The following is a 25,557-nucleotide window of genomic DNA, read 5'->3' as shown; positions in this document are numbered from 1 at the left end:
TAGTCACCCTAAAAACAAAATATGAAAACATCAGTGCTGTTAAAATATGTTAAAAGTAATTGAAAATAATATATAGATAAACCAATAAAAAAATGGTTTTCATTATTATGGATGGATTCGTGATAACAGGAATTAATTAATAGATCATTTCCACATATAAACAGAAGATTACTTAAAGTCTAAACAGTATAGCTTAAACATAGATCCATGTGGAATAATTTTATAAGTTATTTCATGACGTCACACACAAATATACATACTGATAAAATAGTCAAAAATTATTTTTAATGAAATAAAAATAATGAAATTTCAAATGGAAATATGCTTGTCTCAAATCCTTTACAGAAATATTGCTTTAACAACACCAATTCTGGCAGAACATTTATTTTGTCTGTAAATCATCCACAAAAAAAGCTCATCTGCACTAAATGCAAAGAATACATTGGCTGGCAATAAACAACAATGTTTCAGGAGTTTAAGTTCTATACTATTTTCTCTAATGTAAGTCTAGTTATTACTGATAACATAGATATAATATAACACTGACTTGAAAAATGTAATCAAATCATAGTAAATTTTCCTTCAGTGAGCTTTTATTCTGAAGACAGGAAGTGAACATCGGAAAAGGAAAGCGTAAAACGCAGCTAGGTCAGCTTCCTGGTGTTACACTTACCGCATCAAATGTGCTTAATTTAATTTAAATAGGAGAGAGTTCTGAATTTTGAAGTACTTTACATCTGTTTATGTATTCGCGAAGCAGTCTCTTGGTGCCCGTACACAAAGGTAAGGTAACAAAAAAAGACGTAAAACTTCGTTTTGTGTCAGTCAATGAAACAAACGAAGATCTTAAACAGCTTGTTTAGCTAAAAAAAAAATCCAACAGTACACCAATTTTATATAAAGTTTAAGATCGTCCTGACTTAACATAATTTAAAATATTAGTATTAACAGAAACTACTGACCACTTGAATATCGTGTATTTAATTTGTTCTGCTCACTAACAGATCAACCATGCTGCCTCAGTTTGTGTACAGCACTGAGGAGTTTGTCACAGATGTGCTTCAGAAAAGAGAAAACCGTCCACCCTCTTCCAAGCTTGACTCGCTCATCAGAGATGGTTGGACAGACAGGATGGACAGAGGACTCTTTCGCTACCTTCTAGGGGATTTAAAAACACGTGTCCTACCAGGGTCAAATGGTTACGTCGCTCAGCTCAATGTTCAACGTGGAATTGAGAGGAGGAAGCCCCAGGAGATACTGAGCATTCAGCAAGAGTTTAATCCCAGCCAGTTTAACTTCAACAAAATAAATGCAGAGGAAATTATGTTTGAGATGATGAAGGACACAGGTGGAGGAAGAGATGTGCCTGATGACCAGTTGCCTCAAACTTGCAGGATGGTTGTGTTGATCAATGTTAGCCCTTTGGAGTTTGGACACTGTCTTCTTGTTCCAGATCCGTCTCTCTGTTTACCACAGATCCTGACAAAAGCTGCTGTCCAGGTCGGTATCGAGTCTGTGCTCCTCAGCTCCAGCCCAGGTTTCCGTGTGGGGTTTAACAGCCTTGGAGCATTTGCATCTGTTAATCACTTACACCTTCATGGATATTACCTGGACCATGAGCTGAAGATTGAATCCAGCCTGGCTAAACCTTTGATACCTGAGAAGAATTTTTTTCGCATCCAAGATTTTCCGGTTGGATTTTTGCTCTATACAGAATCCGAAGAAGTGGAGACGGCAGCAAGAACGATCTGTAAAGTGACAGACTTTTTTGTGGGTGAAAACATCGCTCATAATCTGTTCCTGACCAGAGGATGCCCACCAAGTGGTCAAATGCAGACTGCAAAGGAGCGCTGTTTAAGAAAAGGTGTTCGTATAGCTATTTGGCCCAGAACATCCTGCTTCGGTGCCAAAGAGGAATCTGCCCTTAATGTTGCACTCTGTGAGTTAGCAGGGCATTTACCCTTTAAAAACAAAAAGGACTTTGAGTGTACAACTGAGAGAGAGGTCATCAGTATAGTTCAGAAGTATCTTCTGCCTGATGATGAGTTTCACAAACTGGAAGAACAGCTTGTTAAACACTTACTGACTCACTAATGCCTGGAATACACCTTGAAAAACTTAAAGATTCAGTGCAGTGCGTAAAACTCCAAAACGTCAGCATCAGCTAATGAGTTGCTAATGGTTTTGCTTTTGAGTTACTGACTGAAGTCTATTAATAAATGCACTTTTGTTTAAATATCAGATTTAACCTAAAAGGTACCTAAACCCCCTTTGGTGTCAAAACATCAAAAATAGTGTCTCTACCAGAAAAGGTTTCAAGAATTGAATGTGTGTAAATAAATCTGAATTGGATATACAATTATCTGGTCTTCATTTGAAAACTCTTAAGTGTTACAGATTTTGAAACTGAACTGATGTAGGTTAGTCAAGAAGCGAAAATAAGCAAAACAAATTGAAAAGGGTCCTCCACCCTCAATAAGGCTCACAGTAAATAAATAAACTGAAAGAAATATCAAGACATTTAAGTCTGAAAATTTAAATAAAAAATATTTAGGAGCTCTGTATCATAAACAGTAAATCAATAGATACCCTACCAAAAGTAAAGTTGTTCATGACCAATTAAAAAGAAATAGAAGTAATAAACCCAAAAGAAAAATTAATTCTAAAAATATGTTAGAATTATTTCTAATTTTGAAGATATTAGAAATAACAATATATTTCTATAAAATAATAATATAGAAAAAAATTCATGTCTTCAACAGGATATTGGTGTTGAAGACACCAAAATAATGAGCATTTACTTTTAGTTTACAGACTTATTTTATCCCATTAAGTTATAGCTTAAGGAAGCTGGCTGTGTATAAGGTCTTTATCCTGACTTAGAAACCTCATAGTTCTACTAAGAGTGTTTTAATAAGCATAAGGATTCAGCTACATGTAGTTTCTTAACATTTGAAACTGCATGTAGCTGTGACATATAACTCCAGGCAAAAGTCATATGAGACTTGAAGAAATGACTCAGTTGAACAAATAGAAACCCGGATGTTTAATTGTCTGTGAATGTACAGTATAAACAGGCAAATGGAAAACCAGTTGTCATGTTGAAAGGTTGTGTTGATGCTGGACTGCATTGTAGAAAAGCTGAAAGCTGCTAATTTGTTAGGAAATGGTTTATGACTGACAGAAATTAAGCAACTTAACATTTTGCTGACCTGTTGGCAGAATCACATTACTGTTAAATACTGTAACTGTTTCTATTAATGTAGCATCTGAAATTTATGACTTGACATGGGCTGGTATGATAGTATCATTTTATGACTATTTTGAGGAAAGATACCAAACCTTCACAGTGTGTTGGTATTGACAAAAAATAAAAACTCCTTCAGGATTTTCTAATAGCCATCAGATCAGCCCCACATATCATCATGAGGTTTGGTTGTCAGTATATTTTTTTCTGAGATGCGGTTAAATTTTTTTTTCCAGTTGCCACCTAACCCACACCGTCTAAAAGATTACGCATTTGTCTCAACAGTCCACAAAATGTTTTCATAAACTATCATCTAGATGTTTTTTGGCAAATGTAAGATGCCTTACCTTTCTGTTCTTGTTGGTCTGCCGTGGATTCTGGCTTCTAACTCCTATGGATACCATTTTTGAACAGATTCTTGTTAACACGTGAACACCTACCTATCAGTGCCGCACATCATCCCAGGTAAACACATCTTCCGCCAGAATGACCTCACCTAGGCAGCAGCATGACTTTCTAGGATCATTGAGCATATAGCTGCTCACTTTAATGAGGGCCAGGCAGCTTTCAACATGATCTTTATCTATTGAAGCAGGCAGTGTATTTTTCACACTATTTAAATCTTTTTTCTTTAATATGAAAAAATATATATCTCAGCCTTGAACTTCTTAGTATCCTAGATGAATAAGAGAGGCCAGCTGTTTCTTTGCTCAGTGGTTGTTTGCATTTGGGATTTTCTTTTTTTTAATCACTACACCACTGATTACTCTGCGGTTACTCTCATATTTTTTTTAAATCAAACACTATAATCCTTATGCTTCATATCTGATCCCCCAAGAATTTACTTTAGACTACCCATTTAAACATGCTTTGTTCAATCAGAATAAGCCGGACATTGCAAGGTACACTGATTTTTCAACAACAACAAAAAAAAAATAATAAAAAATTACTTCCCAGATTTGTTTTGGCATCATTTAAAGGAGTTGACAGTATCACATTTTGAATTCTTCCATAAAAGTCACTAGGTAATGACTTTATTTACTATAAGCTGGGTGTTAAACATTGCTTTGTCTGTTCTTCTCATTAGATCTCAGCAGCTCTGGAGATCTATCATAACCATTGCAGTTTCATTGGAAAAAGAACAAACTTGTGACGTTTTGTACCTGCAGGTTCTTTTCGAAGTCCCACTTGTTTGATTTTTCTGACGTAACACTTGGTGTACATTGTGGCTTATGTGTAAACATCCATGCCTCTCCCTTTTATGTAGCGTAATGCAAAACTGGATTTACTATACATCCACTTTGAGAAATTACACAAACCTCCAGACATCAACATGTATCACATAGTGTGTGTGTGTTACCTACTAATTCAGAGAAAACCTACATAATACGTTCTTTGTAATATTTCTGGTTACCAGTTGATGAAAGAGCAGCTTTAGGACACTTTGGCATTCATTGCATGAGTACCTGCAACCTGCTTATAGGACATAAAGATGTTCTGGTGACGAGGTGAACAGTGTTCTGTCTCATAGTTGTATAAAATGATAGAAATAGCACAGCTAACAGGCAATGCATTATGACTGTTAGCATATGCAGAAGCGATGTTTCTCATAAATGGTGGATCATTGACTAGCAAGTGGTTGATGCATGTACAAGTTTGTTTTTCTGTTTCTTTTTATTATATAGTTGTTTTATTTTTCATCTGATTCATTTTTCAACTGATTGATCTGATGCCTTGTCTGAAATTAAGCCAGATACACACAGATTTTGATTGGATAGCAAATTAAAACTGTAAACTGTAAGAAAAATACCTACAAAAAAAAGGAGACAAGTATTATTATTATTATTATTATTAATGTAAAGATTTTTCAGCTTTATTTTGTCATGCTAAGCTTTATGGGCTTTAAACCTTTCTCTAGTATACAGTCAGACATTCTTCAATAACTCAGCCATCTCTACAGTAACAGCATTGTAGAGACACTGTTGACCCACTTTCACCTCTTAAGCTTAAATTATTTTAATACTTGAAGTAGTCAAGTATTAAAGCCACCAATGCACAAAGACATAGTTATTTTGTGTCTTTAAAAATAATTATTGACATCAGGTTTCAGAAGAATACAACAAGTTTTCATTTATTTATTTATTGTCTTCACTTTTGAGAATGGTTGTGTGCAAATTTGCTGTGGCCTATTTATTCAAGACTAGTAAGTTTACATTTGGCTAAATGAATCACGATGCCCCTGTGTTCGTCTGTTAGCAGTAAACAGTATGTATTATTTACAGCTTCCAGTAAACCAGCGGGTTACCATGAAAACTGAATGTAGGAAAACTGAATTGGACACTGCAGACCAAGCAGTTACACTAATATCTCAGGCAACTCATCCTTCTGCTTAGGTCTCAGGAGATAATCTGTTACATCTGAAAGAAAACAGCATGTCATCAAAATGCACATTATACACATTGTGCATATTGCACCATTAGTGCATATGAAAAAATTAGGACAAAAAATTTAAATATCGATCTCTGTTTTGTTGTAGTCATCAATCAAAATGTAGAACAAAATTTGTTTTCTAACTGAAAAGGTGACACTGCCCATTATACTTCATCCTGGCCCTTTATTTGTAATACAAACAGTACACTGTATTTCTGTTTTGTACACTATTTAAACTAAATTTGGAGACTTAGTCAACATGCTAAAAGCAAAAGGTGACAAAGAACCTTTTTGGGACACTGGTGCTTTGTGTCCCAAAATGTTTCCCTCGGCCACTAGTCTGCTTTGGCAAGCATTGCATGGTCCTGGTCATATTATAATGACCTTGGATTAAAGTTGCTCTGATCCTGAAATTTTAATTTACTGTACTTTTTTTTTCTTAAGGTACAGAAAAAAGTCTCAATTGCCAGCCTACAATTTACTGTTTCTTTTTTCAGCTTCACACTATGACTCTCCAGTCAACACAGAAAATGATAATTCACTATTTATGCTTTACAGGACAGCATGTTCACAATGGAGATTTCTTTTTTCTTTGTCTAAAAGCTAAATAAAAAATAATACATGCAGGAAGAGTGAACAGCTGTGAACAAAGAAATGCCTTTGTACCTTTCCTGACATGCAACTATTGTTTGTATTAAGGGAGGAGGTCAAGTGTAGTTGACCACATCACTTCATATGTTGAGAGTAAAGTATGGGATTTGCCATTTATATCGAACCATGAACCATCTTTCTTACGACAAAACATCCCAAAAAATTGTTGAGGCTTCATCACTGTTGATAACAAACTTGTCTAATTTGTCTGTACAATCAATATAAAGTAAAGAAAGTAAAGTAAAGAAAAATGTCCCTGTATAGAGTTAGGTATGTTCCATATGCATGGAGGGAGGAGTGACTGTGGGAGTGTCCTCAGACTGGATACTTCTTGAAGATGCTCTGGGCTTTTCAGACAGCAGCTCAGCTGAGACATTTAAGCTTTCAGGATCTCTGACACCTGAAAAATTTGCAACAGAAAAGCAGCTAACATGGGGGCTGCCCAGAGCTTCAGGGATATGTGCGACCGCACGAAGAATACTAATGTTCGCTTCAGTTTGCCTGCAGTGTGTGTGGTGTGGCAAACGGCCATGATCATTCTGTTTGGGATTTTTATTCGATATAATGAAGAATCAGGACCCACACTGGATTGAGCACAAAAAACTCAAGAATATATCAAGTGACATAGAGAATGACTTCTACTTCAGATATCCAAGTAAGTAAACCTATTTAACTATTTACTCAAGTTAATATTTTCTGAGATTTCATTTCTATTTTATCATTTGCTAACACAGGAGCCAAAAAAATCTACATTGTCACATATTACAGATTAAATGTTTTTTTTATTTATTACTTTATCATTGGTAATATCAAATTAGTGCCAGGTGTAATATTGTGATGACCTTTCATATTATTCTGAATTGCTGACAAAGGTCTGATGCCTGTTCCTGCACATCACCCAGGGGGTTTTCATTCCTCTGGGATTTTATATTTTCTACCTCTCACATCTCCAGACTCACTGCTTTTCCTTTGTTTCATTTTCCTTGTGGAACTTTTGTTTGGATTCTGCAGAAGTGAGCATTTGAGACTGTTTTCTATGGGTGTGGTTGTTTCGTTCTACACAGAACTTTTGCGGTGTCAATTTCTGTTTATCATAAATCTATCTCCACGATGCATTCTGACATTATATAGGGTAAACATAATCCCATGGAGCTCAGTTTCTAAACCAAACAGAACCCTTCTTCTGCGGAAACTGAAGCAGTAGGAGATTTTTTTTGGCTTTTCAATGCAGACTATAGTGTTTGACAGGGCAGGTGCTGTGAGATGTCAGGCAGTTGTGACGTTGTGGACACAAGTAAAACTGACTGGCAGATGCCGGCATCCATATTTTTGATTCAGGCTGTTTGTCCTAAAAATAAGATCCAACTGTATCACCACACCATGTTTCAACTTCATTTCCCCCCTCAATTTACAGTCCTTAATGGCAATCTTTCTATTTCTAACTTTTTTTTCTTCTATTGTTTCTTTTTAGGTTTTTGCCTTGTTGGTGCATCAATGTATGAATTTGATTTTTTATTTTTGTTTATAAGAAAAACATCTATTTAAATTAAATGTGCTATATCACAAGTTTCCATTATCTTAAATATTTTTTTAAGATCATGGAAAAATAAACAAGCACCATGATGCTTGAGTCCTTGAGTCATCTTCACACGATACCTCGCTCGTATCTAATATGCCATTGTGCCAAGCTACATTGAGGAGGCATGTTATTAAAGCAAACTGTCTGTAGAGTCTGAACTGGTTCTCTGCTGGAGAACCCCATCCATGTGGGGCTTTGTATGCACTTAGGAAACGCATTTGGTAAGAGCATTTAGATAGGAAAAAGCTAAGTTTAATAACATTTAAAGTGTTCTCTAATTTTTAGGTGGGGAGGGGGAAATCCTTTGAAAAGGAACATACTCATCACTAAAGAGGAATATCTAGGAATATAGATATTTCTCTCAGATATAATTTCAAAAAAGTTCGGGTCAGATTCTTCTTTAGTCCTTATTTAGTCTACTCTCCAATTTTCAAGCTCATTTTGCACTTTTAGATTTGTTCAGAGCCACTGGACCATTACACAAACGTTTGTTTTTAATGAAGCACATCATAAAGAAATTAGAGTTAGTTTCAAGGATATTTGAAACGGGGTATGAGATATGTTTTAAAAACAGCTAAGATGTTTGTTTTTAAAACAGCTTCTCTTCCCCTTTAAATTCAAAAAATAATTATTTTGAGCCATTTCTCCCAATATAGCTGATCCACTTAATCAATAATCTAATTTACTTTCATTTTCAACCTTTTTGTTGGACTCAAAACTCTGGGTCATTATGTTACTGTGATCTCCAAATAACCCTGACAGTTTTCTGTTAAACAACTTGCTACTGTTTTGAATTCATACTTCCCCCATGAGCAGGTCTGCAGTCATGCAGCCCTCAAGGTATCAAAGCAGAAATAAGATGCCTCTTTAATCATTTCTCTCTGGTGGGAAATTATTTTTGTGTCCGTTAGACAGCACTGTACATATTTGACAAATGAGTCAATTTTGGACACATTTTCTCCTAAGCATTTTGTTTTGGAATATGTCTTATCCAAGCTTTGCTGTGCCAACAAGGAGATATGTTTTGCATTCAGTGCTGTGTCATGCTGTGGTACAGTTCACATCTGCAATCCTTTTCTCAGCAAGTTTAGTCAGCACACAGACGATGCGTGCCTTTATTTGCTGGGATGGGCATATCTGTTACAATCTTCTTTGTTTGAACACCTGACAACAGTTATCTTTACAGTTCTGACTTACAGTGAATAGGATGAAATGTATACATTTTTAACACCTTGCACTGTTAGGTAACTAGTTTGTAATTTCAATGATTTTGATTAAGGATAAATCCATATTTTATACGTTATAAATTCTGAAATCCTGCCCTAATCTCTAGATATGCTGATTCTTCTGCTACTGTTTGGCCAGATAAATATGTTAAAAGAAACCCAAAAGATTTAGAACAGGAACAAAGAAGGCAAGTGAAACAATTAATGGTGAAATTTTGTGAAAACTGATTTGAGGTTTTTCTCTGGTCATTCTATGTTTGTCTAAGTTTTTTTTTTTTTTATGCAACCCATTTTTTTTACCTTTAAAACCAGACTGCTCTTCTTGGAAAGTTGCTTGTTGCAAATCCTGTTTCAGCTGAAGTTTAAGGACCTTTTATTTTATTGCTTCAGTTTATCCATTCCCATCTTGTTTCTTTTCCAGGTTTCCAAGACGTACACGTGATGATATTTGTAGGGTTTGGGTTCCTGATGACGTTTTTGAAGCGTTACAGCTTCGGTGGAGTGGGTTTCAACTTCCTGATTGCCGCCTTCGGCCTCCAGTGGGCGCTGCTGATGCAGGGCTGGTTCCACTCCTTGGACTACACTGATGGGAAGATCAAAATTGGGATTGAAAAGTAAACACTGTAGCTAGAATTGCCTAATTCTAAAGTGTTTGTAGTTTGTAGTGCTATTACAGAACTTGAAGTGGGAAAAAAATCAATAACCTAATCAGGTTATCCAGTAAACTGATATTTGCTTTTGTCTTTATTTGAAATACATCCTGTGGGAATATGTTTTGACCAGCATAGTTTCCATAGATGGAAAGAAATGAGGGTGGAGGAACCAGTTTAACTTGCAGATTCCAGGAAAATACTTCCTGTCTCTTTAGATGATCTGTTTGTGGCTTTAAGGCAAACAAAACCTTGCACTGCTGAGTAATGACAATATGGATGAAGAGCCACCACCTCACTTTGTGCCAAACAAAGTGAGACGTGTGTTTTCCGCCTTACTCTCAGAAACAATAACGGAAATTTGATTCCTTATACTTCAGGGCTTAAAAAAAATATATGGTTTATGAGTTTCAGTGTCGGACATTTGCTGAAGATTAACAGTCCCATCACAGACACTGTGAGCTTGCTGCTGATCTCCTGTTGCCTTGTTTGTTTTCTTTATTTTCTCTCCTCAGCCTTATCAATGCAGATTTCTGTGTAGCCGGCTGCCTGATCGCATATGGAGCTCTGCTGGGAAAGGTCAGCCCGGTCCAGCTGATGGTTTTGACTCTGTTTGGAATAACACTTTTTGCTGTAGAGGAATACATCATCTTGAATCTCATCCATGTAAGTTAAGTTTTTTTCTCTCTCTTTATGGTTTTGGCTGTCTGTCACCATCAACATGCAAACAAAATCAGGCTTGAGTCTTCATAGCCATGCTCTCAAAAGGAGAGATATAATCAAAGCAGTTTTTCCAATATATCATATAAAGGGGAGAAAGTATTGGGGGTAAAATTATTATGAGACACTGACAGTAACTTTATGACAAGGGGGTAAAACTATTATTTGATACTGATAATAATTTGATGGCATAATACATTTGTACCTTATAAATGCTGCAGTTCATACACACTGCTAATGATTTTAATTAGATCTGTTCTTTTACTGTAAACGAAGCAATGATTATGTTCACCCATCTACAACCTGATATATCACTTAGAAAATACAACAGATGTGTAGTTAACAGGATTTATTTGAAAGAGGAGAGTAAAATAAAAGATGTTTTTAATTGTTCCTTTACCTATAAAAATATGAAAACTGTGACTAGGATTTGCATTTTACTCCCAGAACTATGTGGAAACAGTGGTCGCTGCATTACAAGTCTTTCAGATGAATGCCCCTTTCAGTTTTGCACATCTGCAGACTGAATTTTTTGCCCATGTTCCAAAATAACTCATATTCTATCAGAATAGATAGAAAGCCTCTGAAAAAATCTGCTTTTAAGCGTTGCCCATAATGTAATTATTACAATTTAGCGTGATTTGATCTAAGCTAGTAAGTTTGCACCAAGACTTTGGAGTCCTATATACCCTCTATGAGGTTCTGAACCAGAACAGGAATGATATTTAGAGGGATGATGAAAGATGTTAGTTGTCATCACACATAGTGTTTTTTGAAAGTACAAAAAGTAATATTCTGGTCTGAGCAGACCAAAGCACTTTCTTCAACATGTTTGCTGTCTCCTGCTGTGGCAAACTGTAGACATAACCATATATTTTTTCTCTCCCTTCCATTTCATGATTATACACATTTGAATGTGTTTATTGTGACGGCACTATAAACAAAGAAATCCAAATCTAACGTTTTGTGTTTTAATCTCCTTTTATGCACCTAATGACAAATAATCATGAATGCAGTTTTTGTAAACCTCAAACTACTTTTTCTTCCTTAAGGCCAGGGATGCTGGGGGCTCCATGGTGATCCACACTTTTGGAGCTTACTATGGACTTTCCATTTCATGGATGCTCTATCGGCCTAACCTGGACCAGAGCTCACGCTTACAAGGCTCCGTGTATCATTCAGATGTCTTTGCTACGATTGGTAAGCTGGGTTTAGCACAAAAGATTGTGTTACATTGATTTTTTTTTTTTCTATTTGTGTTCTTATTCTACTTTCTCCACTCATATTACTTTGACTTCTTTTTTTTTTTTTTACAGGTACCCTCTTCTTGTGGATGTTCTGGCCCAGCTTCAACTCAGCAATCACAGATCATGGTGATGGGCAGCACAGAGCGGTCATCAACACTTACCTGGCTTTGGCCTCAACTGTGCTCACCACAGTGGCTATGTCAAGCCTCTTCCAGAAACACTGGAAAACTAGATATGGTAAGGAAAAGCAAATTAAAAAAAACCCTAGCAAACACAAAAAGTTTAATATTTTCTCTTATAAAACAAACCAAACTATCACAAAATGACATCAAAACCATATACCGTACTCTTGCATAATTCATTAGGCTAATTGTGGACAATTTTAAACCAATCAGAGCCAACAGGGCCTAGCAGAAAAGGTTTCTTAAAGAGACAGTACCTTAAAGACTTTAGCGTTTGTTCAACAATAAACAGTTGTAGTACAGTCACTATTTATAGGTCCAGTATAAAATTTATAAAACCATTTAATTTTCAATTCATAGTTACCCAGTACTTTGTGTTTATTACATGCAATCAAAATCAAACACATTGCTGTTTGTAGTTGGAACAGGATAAAATATGAAAAGGTTTGAGAGATTTAAATACTCGTCAATGTCAAGTTAATTTATATACCATATTTAAGAACAATAACAGTAAACCAAAATCTGCCAAAATTGCATCAACAATCATAACATATCTGATAGTATAAAACTGTAATAAAAACTAAATAAAATGGAGAAGAGTTAGTATTTCTAAAAACTATTATGGAAGGCATGATATATTTATATTTCTTCGAATAAAAGCTAGAGAAGTCATCCCAGAATGATGACTGAACACTTTACCATTTTCACTGGTTGACCGCAGAAAGCAACACATTATATTTTATTGTAAACGCTTGGACTAAAATGAAATACTTTTGCTTTAATTTAATGGATTCTTCACCTTTTTCCCAGGTTCACGTCCAGAACTCAACACTTGCTGGAGGCGTTGCAGTAGGAACAGCAGCTGAGTTCATGCTGATGCCCTACGGATCTCTTCATCGTTGGCTTCTGCTGTGGTGTTATCTCCACACTTGGATACATATACATCAGTGTAAGATCTTTATTTGACAGCCATAATAAAGTATTATATAAACTCAGTCTTTTGTGATATTAATAACCTCAGTGAATACCTTCTTTTCCCTCCATCAGCCTTTCCTGGAGAAGTACATGAAGGTCCAAGACACCTGTGGAGTCCACAATCTCCATGCCATGCCAGGTGTTATAGGTGGTATCGTTGGAGCTATCACCGCTGCAGCTGCGTCAGAGTCTGTTTATGGACATGAAGGGTAAATTTTCTTGTCTAGCAAGGAGAAAACAAAACGACAGATTAACAGAAGCCTAATTCAATTTAAATTGAAGGTTACACTGCTTGTGAATGTCTTTTTTTTTTTTTTTGCAAATTTAGAGGAACATTAAAAGTCTTGTTTTCAATTAAAGGTTGGTGAAGACTTTTGACTTCGAAGGGGCTTTTGAGAAGATGGAGCCCACAACGCAGGGAGGTCACCAGGCCGGAGGCCTCTGTGTGGCTCTCATCTTCGGTATAGGAGGAGGCATGATAGTCGGTAGGGAATGAATAACTTTAAAAACAATAATTGGGATCTTCCTGTGTAGCAACACAATGGCTTCACTTTGCAAACTGTACATTTTTACATTATAACTTTGTCTTTTATTTGTCATTCTAGGAGCCATCTTGAGATTACCCATCTGGGGAGATCCTGCAGATGACAACTGCTTTGATGATGAGACTTACTGGGAGGTAAGAGGCAGGCAGTTTATACTTTTTAAAAGAATTTTAATAAAGAGAAAATAGTCAAATAAAGGGACTCATAATTTTGATCCTAATAAAATGATCAGCACGCAGTATAGGAATACCAAATTTAACATAATGCATTGCATAAATACTCTATGTACTTTTATTTATTTATTTATTTTTACATTTTGTTACATTGCAAACACAAACTTTAATGTATTTTATTGGGATGCAATGTGGCCAAACAGCACAGACAAGCAAATAATTGTGAAGTGAAAGGAAACGGTATCTGATTTTTTAAAATGTTCTATTTTAATTGCAGTGTGGCATGGATTCATGTTTATGTTCCTTTATCCTGATACCCATTAAAAAAAATGCAGTTCTTTTATTTTTAGTTTACATAAACCAAATTCACCCGGAATAATTCCTGCTATACTTCAGTGACAAAAACTTTTCTGGTTTCCAACACTGAACAAAATGGGCAGAAAATCTCAGATTTTGATGCCACGCATTTGTGACGGTTGCTGCTTTGTCTCCAGGTGCCAGAAGACGAGGAGAGTATCCCACCTGTCCTGCAATACAACAACCACATGCGGAACAAAGACATGTGAGTATTTGATTCATCTATATATTAGCTATAAGTAATATGGATCATAAAGATGATTATCCCATAAAACAGCCACATTGTACAGTTAAAGACGTGCTGCATTTACTGTCCTCTTGGTGGCAGCAGAGTCCACTTTAAGGAGAGAAGGTGTGGGTCGTTGCTTTTGCTCTTGATGGGGATTACAATGTTTTAATGTAAGGAGTACACTATGAGGACAAAGTGCGGCTTCGCACAGAGGCCTCTGCCGCGCAGTGTGGGCTCGTTTACAAAACGCTGACATGATCCATTGCTCAGTGATTCCAAGTGAAGTTTCTCTCTCCTGCTATTTGTTGATGGGGGTTTTTGCAGAACACCTTCACGTCTGTGACTCATCAAAGTGACCTTGGGTTTATGTAGCAGCCTTCATGTTTACACTGATAATAAATCTATCATTAGTTCCTCTTCTATAGAAAGATGAACTCTGGATTTTGATCAAATCTTATTGAAATTCATGTAATCTAAGAGTCAGAGGTCTTTGGAGAGGTTATTTTCCATGCTTCATACATATTTGGAGCAAAACATTCAACATGATTGTTTATGTAACTTTGCTTTCTTTTCAGTGCTGATACAAATTTCTCCATGGAGCCATATCCCAGGACCCGATCTTGAATGGTTCCTGAATTGATTGGCTGTTCCCCATTTCATTTTGTTATTTCTCTATTGGAGGAAAAAGATCTATACATAGAAGACAATTTGCTTTAAAAAACAATAGTAATGAGAAATATTAAAATTTTTACAGGTTTTATCTCAAATTGCCTCATTTCAAAAGTTTAATGATGTGAAGTGTTTTTTGTGTTCTATCATAGTGAAACAGTAGTTTTTAGTTGAAAAGATACATATTAGCACCTCATGTAACACCAATTTGGGAATTTAATCAAGTTATTCCTGATTTCTAAGTTTTTCTGCACTTTCCTTTATTTACAGGCACATCTTGTTTTTTATTTGTCATTTATTGTTTTTTCTGTTTCTTCGTGTACATTTCTTACAGAATTTGAAAAAAGTTTATTATGTTCCTGATTGTAAAAGCCAAAGGATGTTGCAACTGTTACAAACTAAGTGATGGTGTGACTTTAAGGGCTTCTTCATATTTAGCATTTATATTATATTGTCACTTTATTAATGCTGTATAAGACATAAGTAGGGAATTTTGTATCATACTAATTTCCTCCATCTGGAAGCCCTCCTTTTTGTCCAATACACAAAATAAATGTGCCTGAAATATTAATAATGTTCCACAAGCATCTTAGTTAATTAAATCTAAGCAAAGGGCTAAAGCGTTTGCAATTGACAAAATATTGATTTTGTCAGCGACAGGTAAAATGTTTGTGATACTGTTTGAGAAGTTTCTTAATGCTAATTTGATTTAATAATAAATTAAGAATTAATTATCAATATGTTCCAATGCAAAAGTGTGGTGTCTAATTTATCAGATTTATTTAATTAACAAACATTTACAGAGAAGTTTACATTTTGGTTTAAAGAAATAGTTATAAACAAATTTCACTAAAAGAAAAAAAAAGCAGAGTGTAGCAGTCCTCATGACACTGTGGTGACTAAAAACAAACTACATACTGCAAACCATTGTTACTTAATTAAGGGGAAGCAAATTGTCACTCATAATGCAAAACACAGACAAATATTTTAAAAGCATTGATTAGGAAAACGATTCAGTGTTTTGTTTCTCACATTAATACGTTAGATGTATCATAAAAGTGGCCATTTGCAAAGATACAGAGCATGACGTTTAGTTTTTCTGAAGATGCCACATTTTCTCTCTACATCTAGCGGTGTCTAGCCAGTGTCGGTCATTCACCCATGGTGGCTGAATTTCTGAGCAGTCTCACCCCCATCAACCCCTCACCAAGCCACCTCCCCAACCTTGGCATTTGATTGGTGGAAGGCAGCAGCAGCTCGCTGTGGGAGAGTGTGGATGATTCCCACACATGAGAAGCAGCGAGGAATCCGTCTCCTCATACAGTCTCCTTTCCAACAAAGGCAGGCTTAGTGCTGTTTTCTTTTGTCATCAGGAACGTGTTTGAGTAAAGGAGGTAATGGTGCCACAAGTGCTCCAATTAAATGCGATGCAGCCCTGCTGGGAAGAAAGGCTGCTCGGTTGCCCTCTATACTTCCCTCATGTCACATACACACAAAAACGGGGCCTCTTCGTCTTCTTCTACCATCCCCACTCGTGTATTTCCCGCCCTAACTTCTCTTCATGTTTATTCATCAACCACTTAAAGGCCAAAATTCAACATTGCCAAAGCAAATTCAGAACTATTTTTAAAATGTATTCATTTTGCACTTCTATGTTTAGACAACCTGGCCTTATTGCATGACAAGTCCGACCTTTATAAACAGACCCTGATGTCTTCTGCAAGATACAAACTGAGTAAGAACAGGGGCCACGGAGAAGGTGAGCTGGAATACTTGGAGACATAAGGGGGCATAAAAAGGGGAATGAGGCCTCTCTTTCTTTGCTGAGGACTGACTGACTGACTCAATCATGATCTTTGATTGACAGCTTCAGTGAAGGAGGGAACTGGGAACGAAGGGTGAAGGATGGAAGCTTAGAATGGGAGCTGCACAAAACCTGCGCCTATACAAGGGGTCCGCCATGAAGCTCATTAATGTAAAAGAACATACAAGTAAAGGCAAAATTTACAGAGCTGTTCAGATCTAAATACAACGTGGGAGGTCACGCTGGACGGTATTTGTTTTGTTTTTTGTCATCGTCTTTTAGGACTCGGAAACTAATCTTACAGCAACTTTGTCTTTTGCTTGCGTCCTTTGTCTGGTCATTACATCTGTGGCGTGGCAGTTACACAACATTACAACAACCCTGAATTCACTGAGGTTTTATAAGAATATGCAGCAGCCAAATGGTATCTAGAGCTGTGCGTTCACTGCGCCATAAACTGAGCAATAAAAGCCACTTTGAAAGCAACCAGGAGTCTGTAAACCTGTTAATAAACCCTTCAGGCTTTCACTCTTTTCTCTCTTTACCTAATCTCTTCACATCTTATGCAGCTCAAGGGTCCCCCATAGATTATTTCTCAGTGAGAAATCTGAAGCATTCAAAAACTTTTTAAAGTCCTCTCTGCAAAGTGATGCTCAGTTAAATCCAAGAAGACAGAGTTTATGTACGTATTTTATGTACACAGTACGATTTCGTAATTGTTATACAGTTATAGGGTAAGCTTGTACTCTATCAACCCTTTTCCAAAATAAAACCCAGCCGTGATTTAACCATATTTAGAGGAATATCAAACATTTCAGTGATTGAGAAGTCAGTTTAACCCTATGAACTTTTTTGTGAGGTTGTCACATGTTCCTATCTAGACTTCCCATACATCATAGAAAATAGCATTTTCTTCCATAATCTATGCATTCCATTTACCAATTATGGTATCTAGATTTCATCCATATAATCTTTACTAATGAATCTACAAAGCTCTTATAAAACTCTGCTATATATTTTTTTAAGAAGTGGCTTCATGTCCACTAAACTGACAGGCAAGCAACAAGAGCCCATGGTAACTAGATCCCCAGCTCAGGTGTGGAGATTTATCAACTGAATCTCTATTAGTCATTAAGCGGTTCAGGAACTATGGCCTTTACTTAGGGATGGTAAAAAGAAAGCCATCACTGAAACACAACCCTAAGAAGTCCCATTTAAAGTTTGGCTTAGATGAGACCAAAATGTATCTTTTTCATCGTACTAAGTCAATCTTCCCAAATGTGAAACGTGGTGGAGGTGGCATCGTGAATATATGTCATGCATGATACTGTTTTAAGAATTTTGGAAATAACATTATTTTCCTTCCACTTTACAGCTGCACACTTTTATAGTTTGTGACTTTAATGTGCCAAAATTCAAGGGGTACAAACACTTTAAATCACAGTAACTAAAGCTCTTGCGGTCTGCTCTTATAGGCAGGTAAGTGGTACATCATTAAAAGTATTTCTTAAACTTTTCTTAGTTAGCTGAATGTTTAATGTTGATTATAAAGTCGAGAAGTTGCTATTCTTGTCCTGTTGTCCATCCCTGTTTTCCGTCCATAGCTTCATCCACTGCAGGTATCCCCAGAAACTCCCCATGCCACAGAGGCTGCTTAAGTGTCCCTATCGGACCACAGTAGCGAAGAACAGCAGATTAACCATGATCCTATCTGCTCAGCGCTAGCCCCTTCATACGCTCCGTTACACTGGCTTTTAAAAGGAGATGCTGATGCCATTCAGGCCTGTGATATGAATCCCAGACGTGGGGACAAGGACACAGCGTTCACCCCTGTTTCACAGAAAGGAGCCCCCTTTCTGACACCCTTTAATTCTCGTTGCTACGGGGCTTCTGGGTTCAATGGCGGACTCCTGTTGTGAGGGGGACAAAGCCCCTCAGTCATCCGGCAATGGTTGCCAGGGGAGGCAGAATGTATGGGGAGGGACGGGCTGCCGTTATCCCAGGCGAAATGTCTCTCTTAAGGCGGCAGAGATTTGGTGATTGACAGGTGGCTACACGCTCCACTGCAGATCGCCCTGTGGGGCCGGTGGTCTGTGAGGCCTCATATGTGTGACCATGAATGTGAGTTCTGATGACAGGGTGCTGCAGGCTTAGTGGGGTTGCAGGATGGTCATATATGCCCAAGTGAAATAGCCGCTTTATACCTGGAGAGGGCGCTACTTCTGCATGACGGTATAAACTCTCTCTGCTGCAGGTGTGCTGAGAAGACATGTAATAGTGAGGATGAAAAAACGAATGAGAATGCAGCTCCTTGGTAATGTTTAATGCAATGAAACATATTTACCTCCTTGCAAAAGGCTTCAGTTGTTGCTTTTTACTTGAATGTTTCATATCATCACACAAGTATAAAAATCACTTAGCGATAATCTGAGTAAATGCAAAAAGCTGTTAACCATTTTATTTATTAAGGGGGAAAGTATCAAAGCTAATCTGACCTTAAGAAAAAAAAAAAAAACTTCCCCCCGTTTGTTAAATTATGAATTAACTGTAATAAAACCATAATTTTGGTGATGTTTCATAACCCACACCAGAGCTAATTAATGCCAGGCCTGTACAATCCAAAATCCCTTTGCTAAATCCCACCTGACGACAGAAACTAGGCTAATAGACGTAGAACAGCAATACATTATACCCCGATCTAAAGAAATTCAGTTTTACAAGATAAAAAATATACAAAAAATATATGCATTAAATTTTGTAAACTTCAAAATAGTGGAACTTGAGTAAATATTTAGCATTTTGCAATCAATCAGATTATTAAAATAGATATTGCATCTTTATTCTCATGCGTCTCTGCAGTTTAATGATAAGTATTTGTTGGTTTGTTCATCATACACCCATTGGAACCCCAACAGTCCCCAATCATCCACCGCCTGCTTCCCCCTCCAGGCCCAAAGAGGTGAGTGGGAACAGACAAGGCTGTGCAGACAACACAGTGTCCCCTTCGAGAGACGTCTGGGACCGTCTGGGTTCTGCTCTCCCAGACAGAGAGCCCTTTCCACCCCATCAGATTCTGTTCACGCCCATCCCCATACTCTCGTCTAACCCCCAAAACCACCACACCCACTTCCCCTTGACCTTGACTCTCCGTCCAGACAGTCTGGGGTCAAAGGTTAACACAGCAGCCTCACATCAGACAAAGTTCAGGTCCCTTGAGTCTATAGGAAGGCTAAATACTGACTCACCCAGAAATCAGGCTGTAGGAATGTGGCTTTAAATTCCTGCAGAGATGAAACAACAACAAAAAACTACAAAGTGTGTTGAATATGCATATTGTTTCTTAGTCATACAGAATAGTGCACATAAATAATTCTTGTACATTCATGTTATTGACATTTCTTCCTGAGGAAAAGTTTTCCAGAAAATATATAAATAAGACTAACTTGGTCTTTGAGATGAGCCAGAAGAAGATCGGTCTACTACTCACGTTCTGTCAGATTTTTGAGGTGGTATCATGTAAAGCCTGTTTCAAGTCAACTATCAACATTTCAAAAGTATAAAGACATACACTTTTGGTTTTACTGGTAAGTTCTGAGTCGTTTTGCTGCAGGTTGCAGTTCAGTTACATCTGCATTTTTTTACTTTTTTTTTTTTTTTTTTACAAATTTTCTAACATTTTTCTTAAGCACTGTTTGACACAAAAAAAGTTTTAAGTTGATTTTGTGATGGTGAGTGGTCCAGGTCTTACTGCAACAAAGCATCCCCAAACCATGACACTTCCACCTCTATGATTCCACAGCTGGAATGAGGTTCTTTTCATTGAAGGTCAAATGTTTTTTAGGCCAAACTGGCGCCACCTGCTTTGGTGTCCAAATAATTCAGTTTTAGAGTAATCTGTCCTAAAATCATTATTAGAGAAATCCTGGTCTACCTTATCTGTGGCAAACATCACTCTGGCCTTCATGCTGTCTCTGACACCAAATGTTTCCACCTTGCACACTTCAAGAAAGTTAAACATGTCGAGTCTCTTGTCAATTGTAAACACATGCACTTTCATATCATCGGTGAGTCTCTGCAAAACATCCCATCGCAACATTTTCAGACTCTATGAAACTGACTTTGCTTCTGTTTTCATGGTGAACTTCCTTGCATGGTCAGATTAAGCCATGTTCACAGGCCTCAGACTGATCTTTGTGTTTAACCATGGTGTTTAGTTTCGCTGCAGCACACCAAAATAAATGTTTGGGGTTTAGTTGGGGGGGAAACATCCTAGAAAATGTTGAGTAATGATCCAGTCATGTGTACGTGATGTGATACAACTACTTGTAAGTTGAAGAAAATATGGGATGCCATAATTTATTCCTCACCAGAAATTGCAGTTGTTTATTACCTTTTACAATAAATTTTAAAAGGTCTTTCCTTTGGCTTTATTTTTTTATTAGTATTATTTGAAATTATTTATGTTGTCGAAATTTATCTTAAGTATTTATATTTAAAAATATAGTAGAAAAACAAACAGGTTGATTAAAGATTATGTGTTTTATTTCTTCTTTCTGTTATATCAAAAAAAGTTAATATAAGTAAAAAAATAAGAGGGACCCACTCAAAGTTTTTACCTAAGTAAACAATGCAAATATATCAAACTGTAATAACTAAATATTATTAATTGCTTAGAAAAATAAAATGTGATATAAAATAGTAGAGATTAGGAAAATTCAATGTTACAGTTTTTCCTTGGTATTCCTGTTGAATTGTTTTTTGTTTTTGTTTTTGTTTTTGTTGTTGTTGCTGCTGCTGCTGCTGTTGTTGTTGTTGTTGTTTTAATTAAAATTACTTTTGTCTCGATTTCAAAACAGTTAGGACCGTTTATCGCAAACTGACAATTACTAAAGTCTGAATAAAAAAGGTTTTTTTTTCTTTCAGTCGCTAAAAGAAGCTTCATTAGGCCACTTGAACATATTTTCTGAATAAGAGTCAACATGCCAGCGATGTCAGCACTTTGCTTGAAAAATGAAAGATGTGAATGTTATGTTTCGCATTTCTGAGATGTAGGATATCAAATTCAACTTCCTGGAAAGTGCAATCAAAGTGCTTCAAAAACGGAATTGCAGATAATTGCTTTCACGTCAAAATGAACTGACTGATTTAATTGTTGGGGGGAAAAAATGACGCATAGAATGTTTGGTTTGACTTCTATGAGTGGATCGGTGGAGAATATAGTAGTTTGTGCAGCTTTCGTATGTGTACATATTCATTTAATAACTATCAGTTCAAATTGTGTAAATTATTTGCACTGGTAAAACAAAAAATATATTTAATTTATTTTTTAGGACCATGTTTAATTTGATTCATTTTATCGGTTTTAAACCTTTAAATCTCACCTGACGGATTTATATGTTGCAGAGTTTCGTCTGCAGCAGAGGACTGAAAGGCCCTGCGATCTTCTTTAAACCGAATTACAACCAGAGAATCAATCTGCAACAGGAGGCGGGACTGAGGGTGGCGTAAGCCAATCAACAGAGGCCTTTCAACCAAAACCTGTGCGGACAAATGTTAATAAAAGCACATATAAATCTCTTCACCTTAAAAAGAGTGGGGGGAAGATATTTATACAAAGGCAAAATTATATATTTAAATCATCTATTACCAGAAAAGAAAAAGAAAAAAAATCTCTCCAGAAAACGACTGCGGTTCTGTCGTTTCAGCACCGCTTCGACTCGTTTAAACCAACAATTATGCATATTTTGGATTCTTTTCTGTTTCTCATGACTAAATTCATTTCATCACTAAAAGAAACTTAGTTATAATAATTCACTTTTTTTCCCGAAAATAAATACAATGAAATAGAAAACGTCGCTATTTACTAACAATTGATTTGAACATAAATCATTGAGTTAATTCAAGAGACCAGAGCAACAATTATTGTAAATTGTTTTAGCACCAAATGTGGTTTCTCTTTAGTTCAGCTCAGCTTCTGGATTACTTATTACAAAGTTTCAGTAATACAGTGCATAAGGTTTGATTACATTCATTTTAATGCATGCACACTCAAGATTTACAAAAAAAAAATTATGATGACTTCAGTGTCAGCTGTGCAATATTTACACAGTTGGCCTTTATATAACAAATTAATTTAGATGAATTGGAGATGATAACTCCTAAATGTTCTTGATAGAGCAGCATCTCCTCTAAAGAGGACATGCTGATTTTAATGAGACCTCAGAAGAGAAACCCCCTCTGTTGTTTCAAACTGGCTCCTTTGGCAGCAGGCCCAGAGGCAGGGCTGTGTGTCTACGCGTGTGTGTGTGTGTTTGTGTGTGTGGCTGCCTGGATGCAGTGAAAAGCCACACAGTGACTCCTCTGAAACAGCATTTGTGGGCTGCATGATGAGGAAGACGGGACTTGTAGGATGCATTAAATCAGGCTGATTATAGGCAAGCTGCAGCAAGGCTCTCAGGTCTGACTGAGATGCCGCCGGGAGTGAAACTATTCACATCCCGGGAGAGAGGTCAGTGTCAGAGGAGTTCACAGGCCCTCGTCTCCATTCTTATGCAAAAAGATTTGTGCACATGGTTGAATATTCACAGACTGGCAAGACACAGAGAGCTTTTAGACGATGCTTCCTTTCCCTGAAAAATGTTTCGGCACTAAGATTATATACTGTCATCTTTTAGGCAAAGTTTAATTTGGTGCATGCTTTGTATTTTTCTCATTCTATTCTGCTCAACAGCTTTCTGAAACATGTAGAAAATGTGGTTGTATTAACTTGGTTATATGAACTTTTCTGCCCATTTATTTGTCCCACTTTGAGTCCAGTGGTCACTTGGGAAAAGGCGGAAATGGCCACTTAATTAGCTGTCCTTGACCCTTTGATCCTGCCTCAGAGAGCTCCTGACCTCTGTATCTCTTTGGCCCATTTATTGTCCTCTGGGGAACTGTCCGCATCCTGACCCTTCTAACCTCCAGCCGGCCGGGGAACTTCACCAACAAGTCCCTGACCAGCTGAAGATGTTCATCAAAGAGTAATGTTTACCTCATCAGGGAGATCCCAGCAATTACCTCCACCAAAACGAGGAAAGGATGCTGAAGCAGCTTTAATTAGGAGACATGGATTTCTCTGTTTGTTAGACTGGGAACATGTAAAGTACACATTTGCTGAGGTTGCTGGGTAAAACCAACACGAACTGCTCTCCGTTAATGATGAAATTCACAATAGCGTGACGGGATTTTACAAAATCATCTGAACATTTAAGTCCAGCCTCTACAGAGGCTGATTTCACTAATTGCTTTCCTTTCATCCAGAGAGGGGGAACTAATCACAGAGATCAGCCACTGTTGTGGTGTTTAGATGGATGGAAAACATGCTGACTCCATCTTGGCCCTATGTGATTGAGAACTGCACCGGTGTAAAGTGTGTGATTTAAAATTTAAAAGACGTGGAACAAACGGGGCTTGAACAAGCTATTCTTAATGCAGCTGCAAAAACACACGTTGTTGAGGCAATGTTCAGCCTCCCCATTTGAGCTAATTTGTTAAGTGTTTAGTTTTCATATTACAATGTTTAATGCAATTATAATATGATGGTTTCTTTACAATAAGCATCCCTTATTTACCACGTTCAAAGGAGATATAAAAGAAGGTGCTGTAGTGACCAGAGTTTTCTCCTGCTGTATGGAGCACAGAGAAGAACATCCCTGCCCCTCCCCCACCTGTAGCTAAGCAATGCCTTTAACCCTGCTGAAAATCGGGTATTGAACTTTTTTGATTTTTTTTTCTTCAGGTATGGACTATTGAGCAGTTTTATATTTTTCTAAAAGCAAAGATCGACTGCTCTGACTAAACAGCCAACATCAGCAAAAATGTGTAAGAATCACCAATGTTGCTAATAAATCAAGTGGCTGTTTATTATTTGTTTCCCTTACGATTGTGTTTCAAACACAACATTATTTTTATTATTATTCATCGCTGAAACTGCATTAATGATTGTATTTTTTTTATTATTTTAGTAGCAATATGAATATTTTTGCTGTTTTTTAGATGAAAATAAACGTCTGAAAATTATGTTTTTAATCTTTGTGTAATAATGTTATATTTTTACTCACAATTATCACACCAGGCGTGGTTTAGACAATGTTGGTTTAAACCTTTGGAAGAATATTTTTAGCTTGCATTTACTGTGTTAATATTTAACATATTTTTTGTTATACTAAAGTGATTATCTTTATAAAAAAATATAGTAGGTATACTACTATTCAAAAATAAATTTTATTCTTAATCATTTAAAAAAAAAACGTATATTCTATACGTATATAAACGTATAGATTACATTTATTTCTCAGAACTGAACAGAATGGAAAAAATACACAACCAAACAAAACAAAAAAAAACATCAACCTTTTTCAAGATGGTGCAATTTACACATCTTTTTTGACACACAAACCATGACTGCACTTTCTATTGTCCCTTTTGGGCGCTTTGCTTGTTTTCACATAATACCAGGGAAATAATCCCCCTGTGACCTTACACGCGTGTCCATCTGTTGTTTGACTCCGGACGCAGGAGTCGGTCACTGACCTCAGGACAGCCCGTAATCCCAAATTTAATCTAGAAAAACTCCGGGCTCCCGCTGGGCAGTGACACATTTGAGTAAGCAAGCACCTCTCATTGGACTGCTGCCGCAAAACGTGCTCAACGTGCGGATCAGTGTTGCTGAAAAATTATTTAATGACCACAAATACCACTACAGTAGCCTATTTAACAACGGTCGACGTCATTTCCCCTCCCGCTGAGTTTTGAGGCTGTTGAACTTTATATTTCTTTGCCTCAGCGATTCAGCGCACGTCCCTCGGTCTGCTTCTTCTAATTAAAACGTA

At 36.8% G+C, this 25,557-nt stretch overlaps 2 protein-coding genes across 3 annotated transcripts; both read left to right on the top strand.

Annotated features, from left to right (window-relative positions):
• The first annotated feature begins 625 nt into the window (after positions 1-625).
• On the top strand, positions 626-4,585 carry gdpgp1 (GDP-D-glucose phosphorylase 1). 2 transcript variants are annotated; one of them, XM_032551127.1, is made up of 2 exons: positions 626-783; positions 1,024-4,585. In XM_032551127.1, the coding sequence occupies exon 2, from the start codon at positions 1,132-1,134 to the stop codon at positions 2,092-2,094; it is 963 nt and encodes a 320-aa protein (XP_032407018.1). In that variant the 5' UTR covers positions 626-783; positions 1,024-1,131; the 3' UTR covers positions 2,095-4,585. The 2 variants fall into 2 exon arrangements, with proteins under 2 accessions (XP_032407018.1, XP_032407007.1); XM_032551116.1 differs by having other exon boundaries at positions 1,005-4,585.
• A 2,102-nt stretch (positions 4,586-6,687) lies between these two features.
• Positions 6,688-15,620, top strand: rhcgb (Rh family, C glycoprotein b). The gene is given in 14 exon segments (XM_032551103.1): positions 6,688-6,903; positions 6,905-6,983; positions 9,555-9,747; positions 10,299-10,449; positions 11,556-11,703; positions 11,820-11,968; positions 11,970-11,987; positions 12,743-12,826; positions 12,828-12,881; positions 12,980-13,116; positions 13,268-13,392; positions 13,513-13,586; positions 14,120-14,187; positions 14,787-15,620. Coding segments are annotated over 14 exon segments (1,473 nt in total). The 5' UTR covers positions 6,688-6,759; the 3' UTR covers positions 14,836-15,620.
• The last annotated feature ends 9,937 nt before the right edge of the window (positions 15,621-25,557 follow it).

Source organism: Xiphophorus hellerii, chromosome 2 (assembly GCF_003331165.1).
Source record: "Xiphophorus hellerii strain 12219 chromosome 2, Xiphophorus_hellerii-4.1, whole genome shotgun sequence".
NCBI classification, from domain to species: Eukaryota; Metazoa; Chordata; class Actinopteri; order Cyprinodontiformes; family Poeciliidae; genus Xiphophorus; species Xiphophorus hellerii.
The sequence above is the reverse complement of the archived record's forward strand: the minus strand, read 5'-3'. Positions and strand labels throughout refer to the sequence as shown.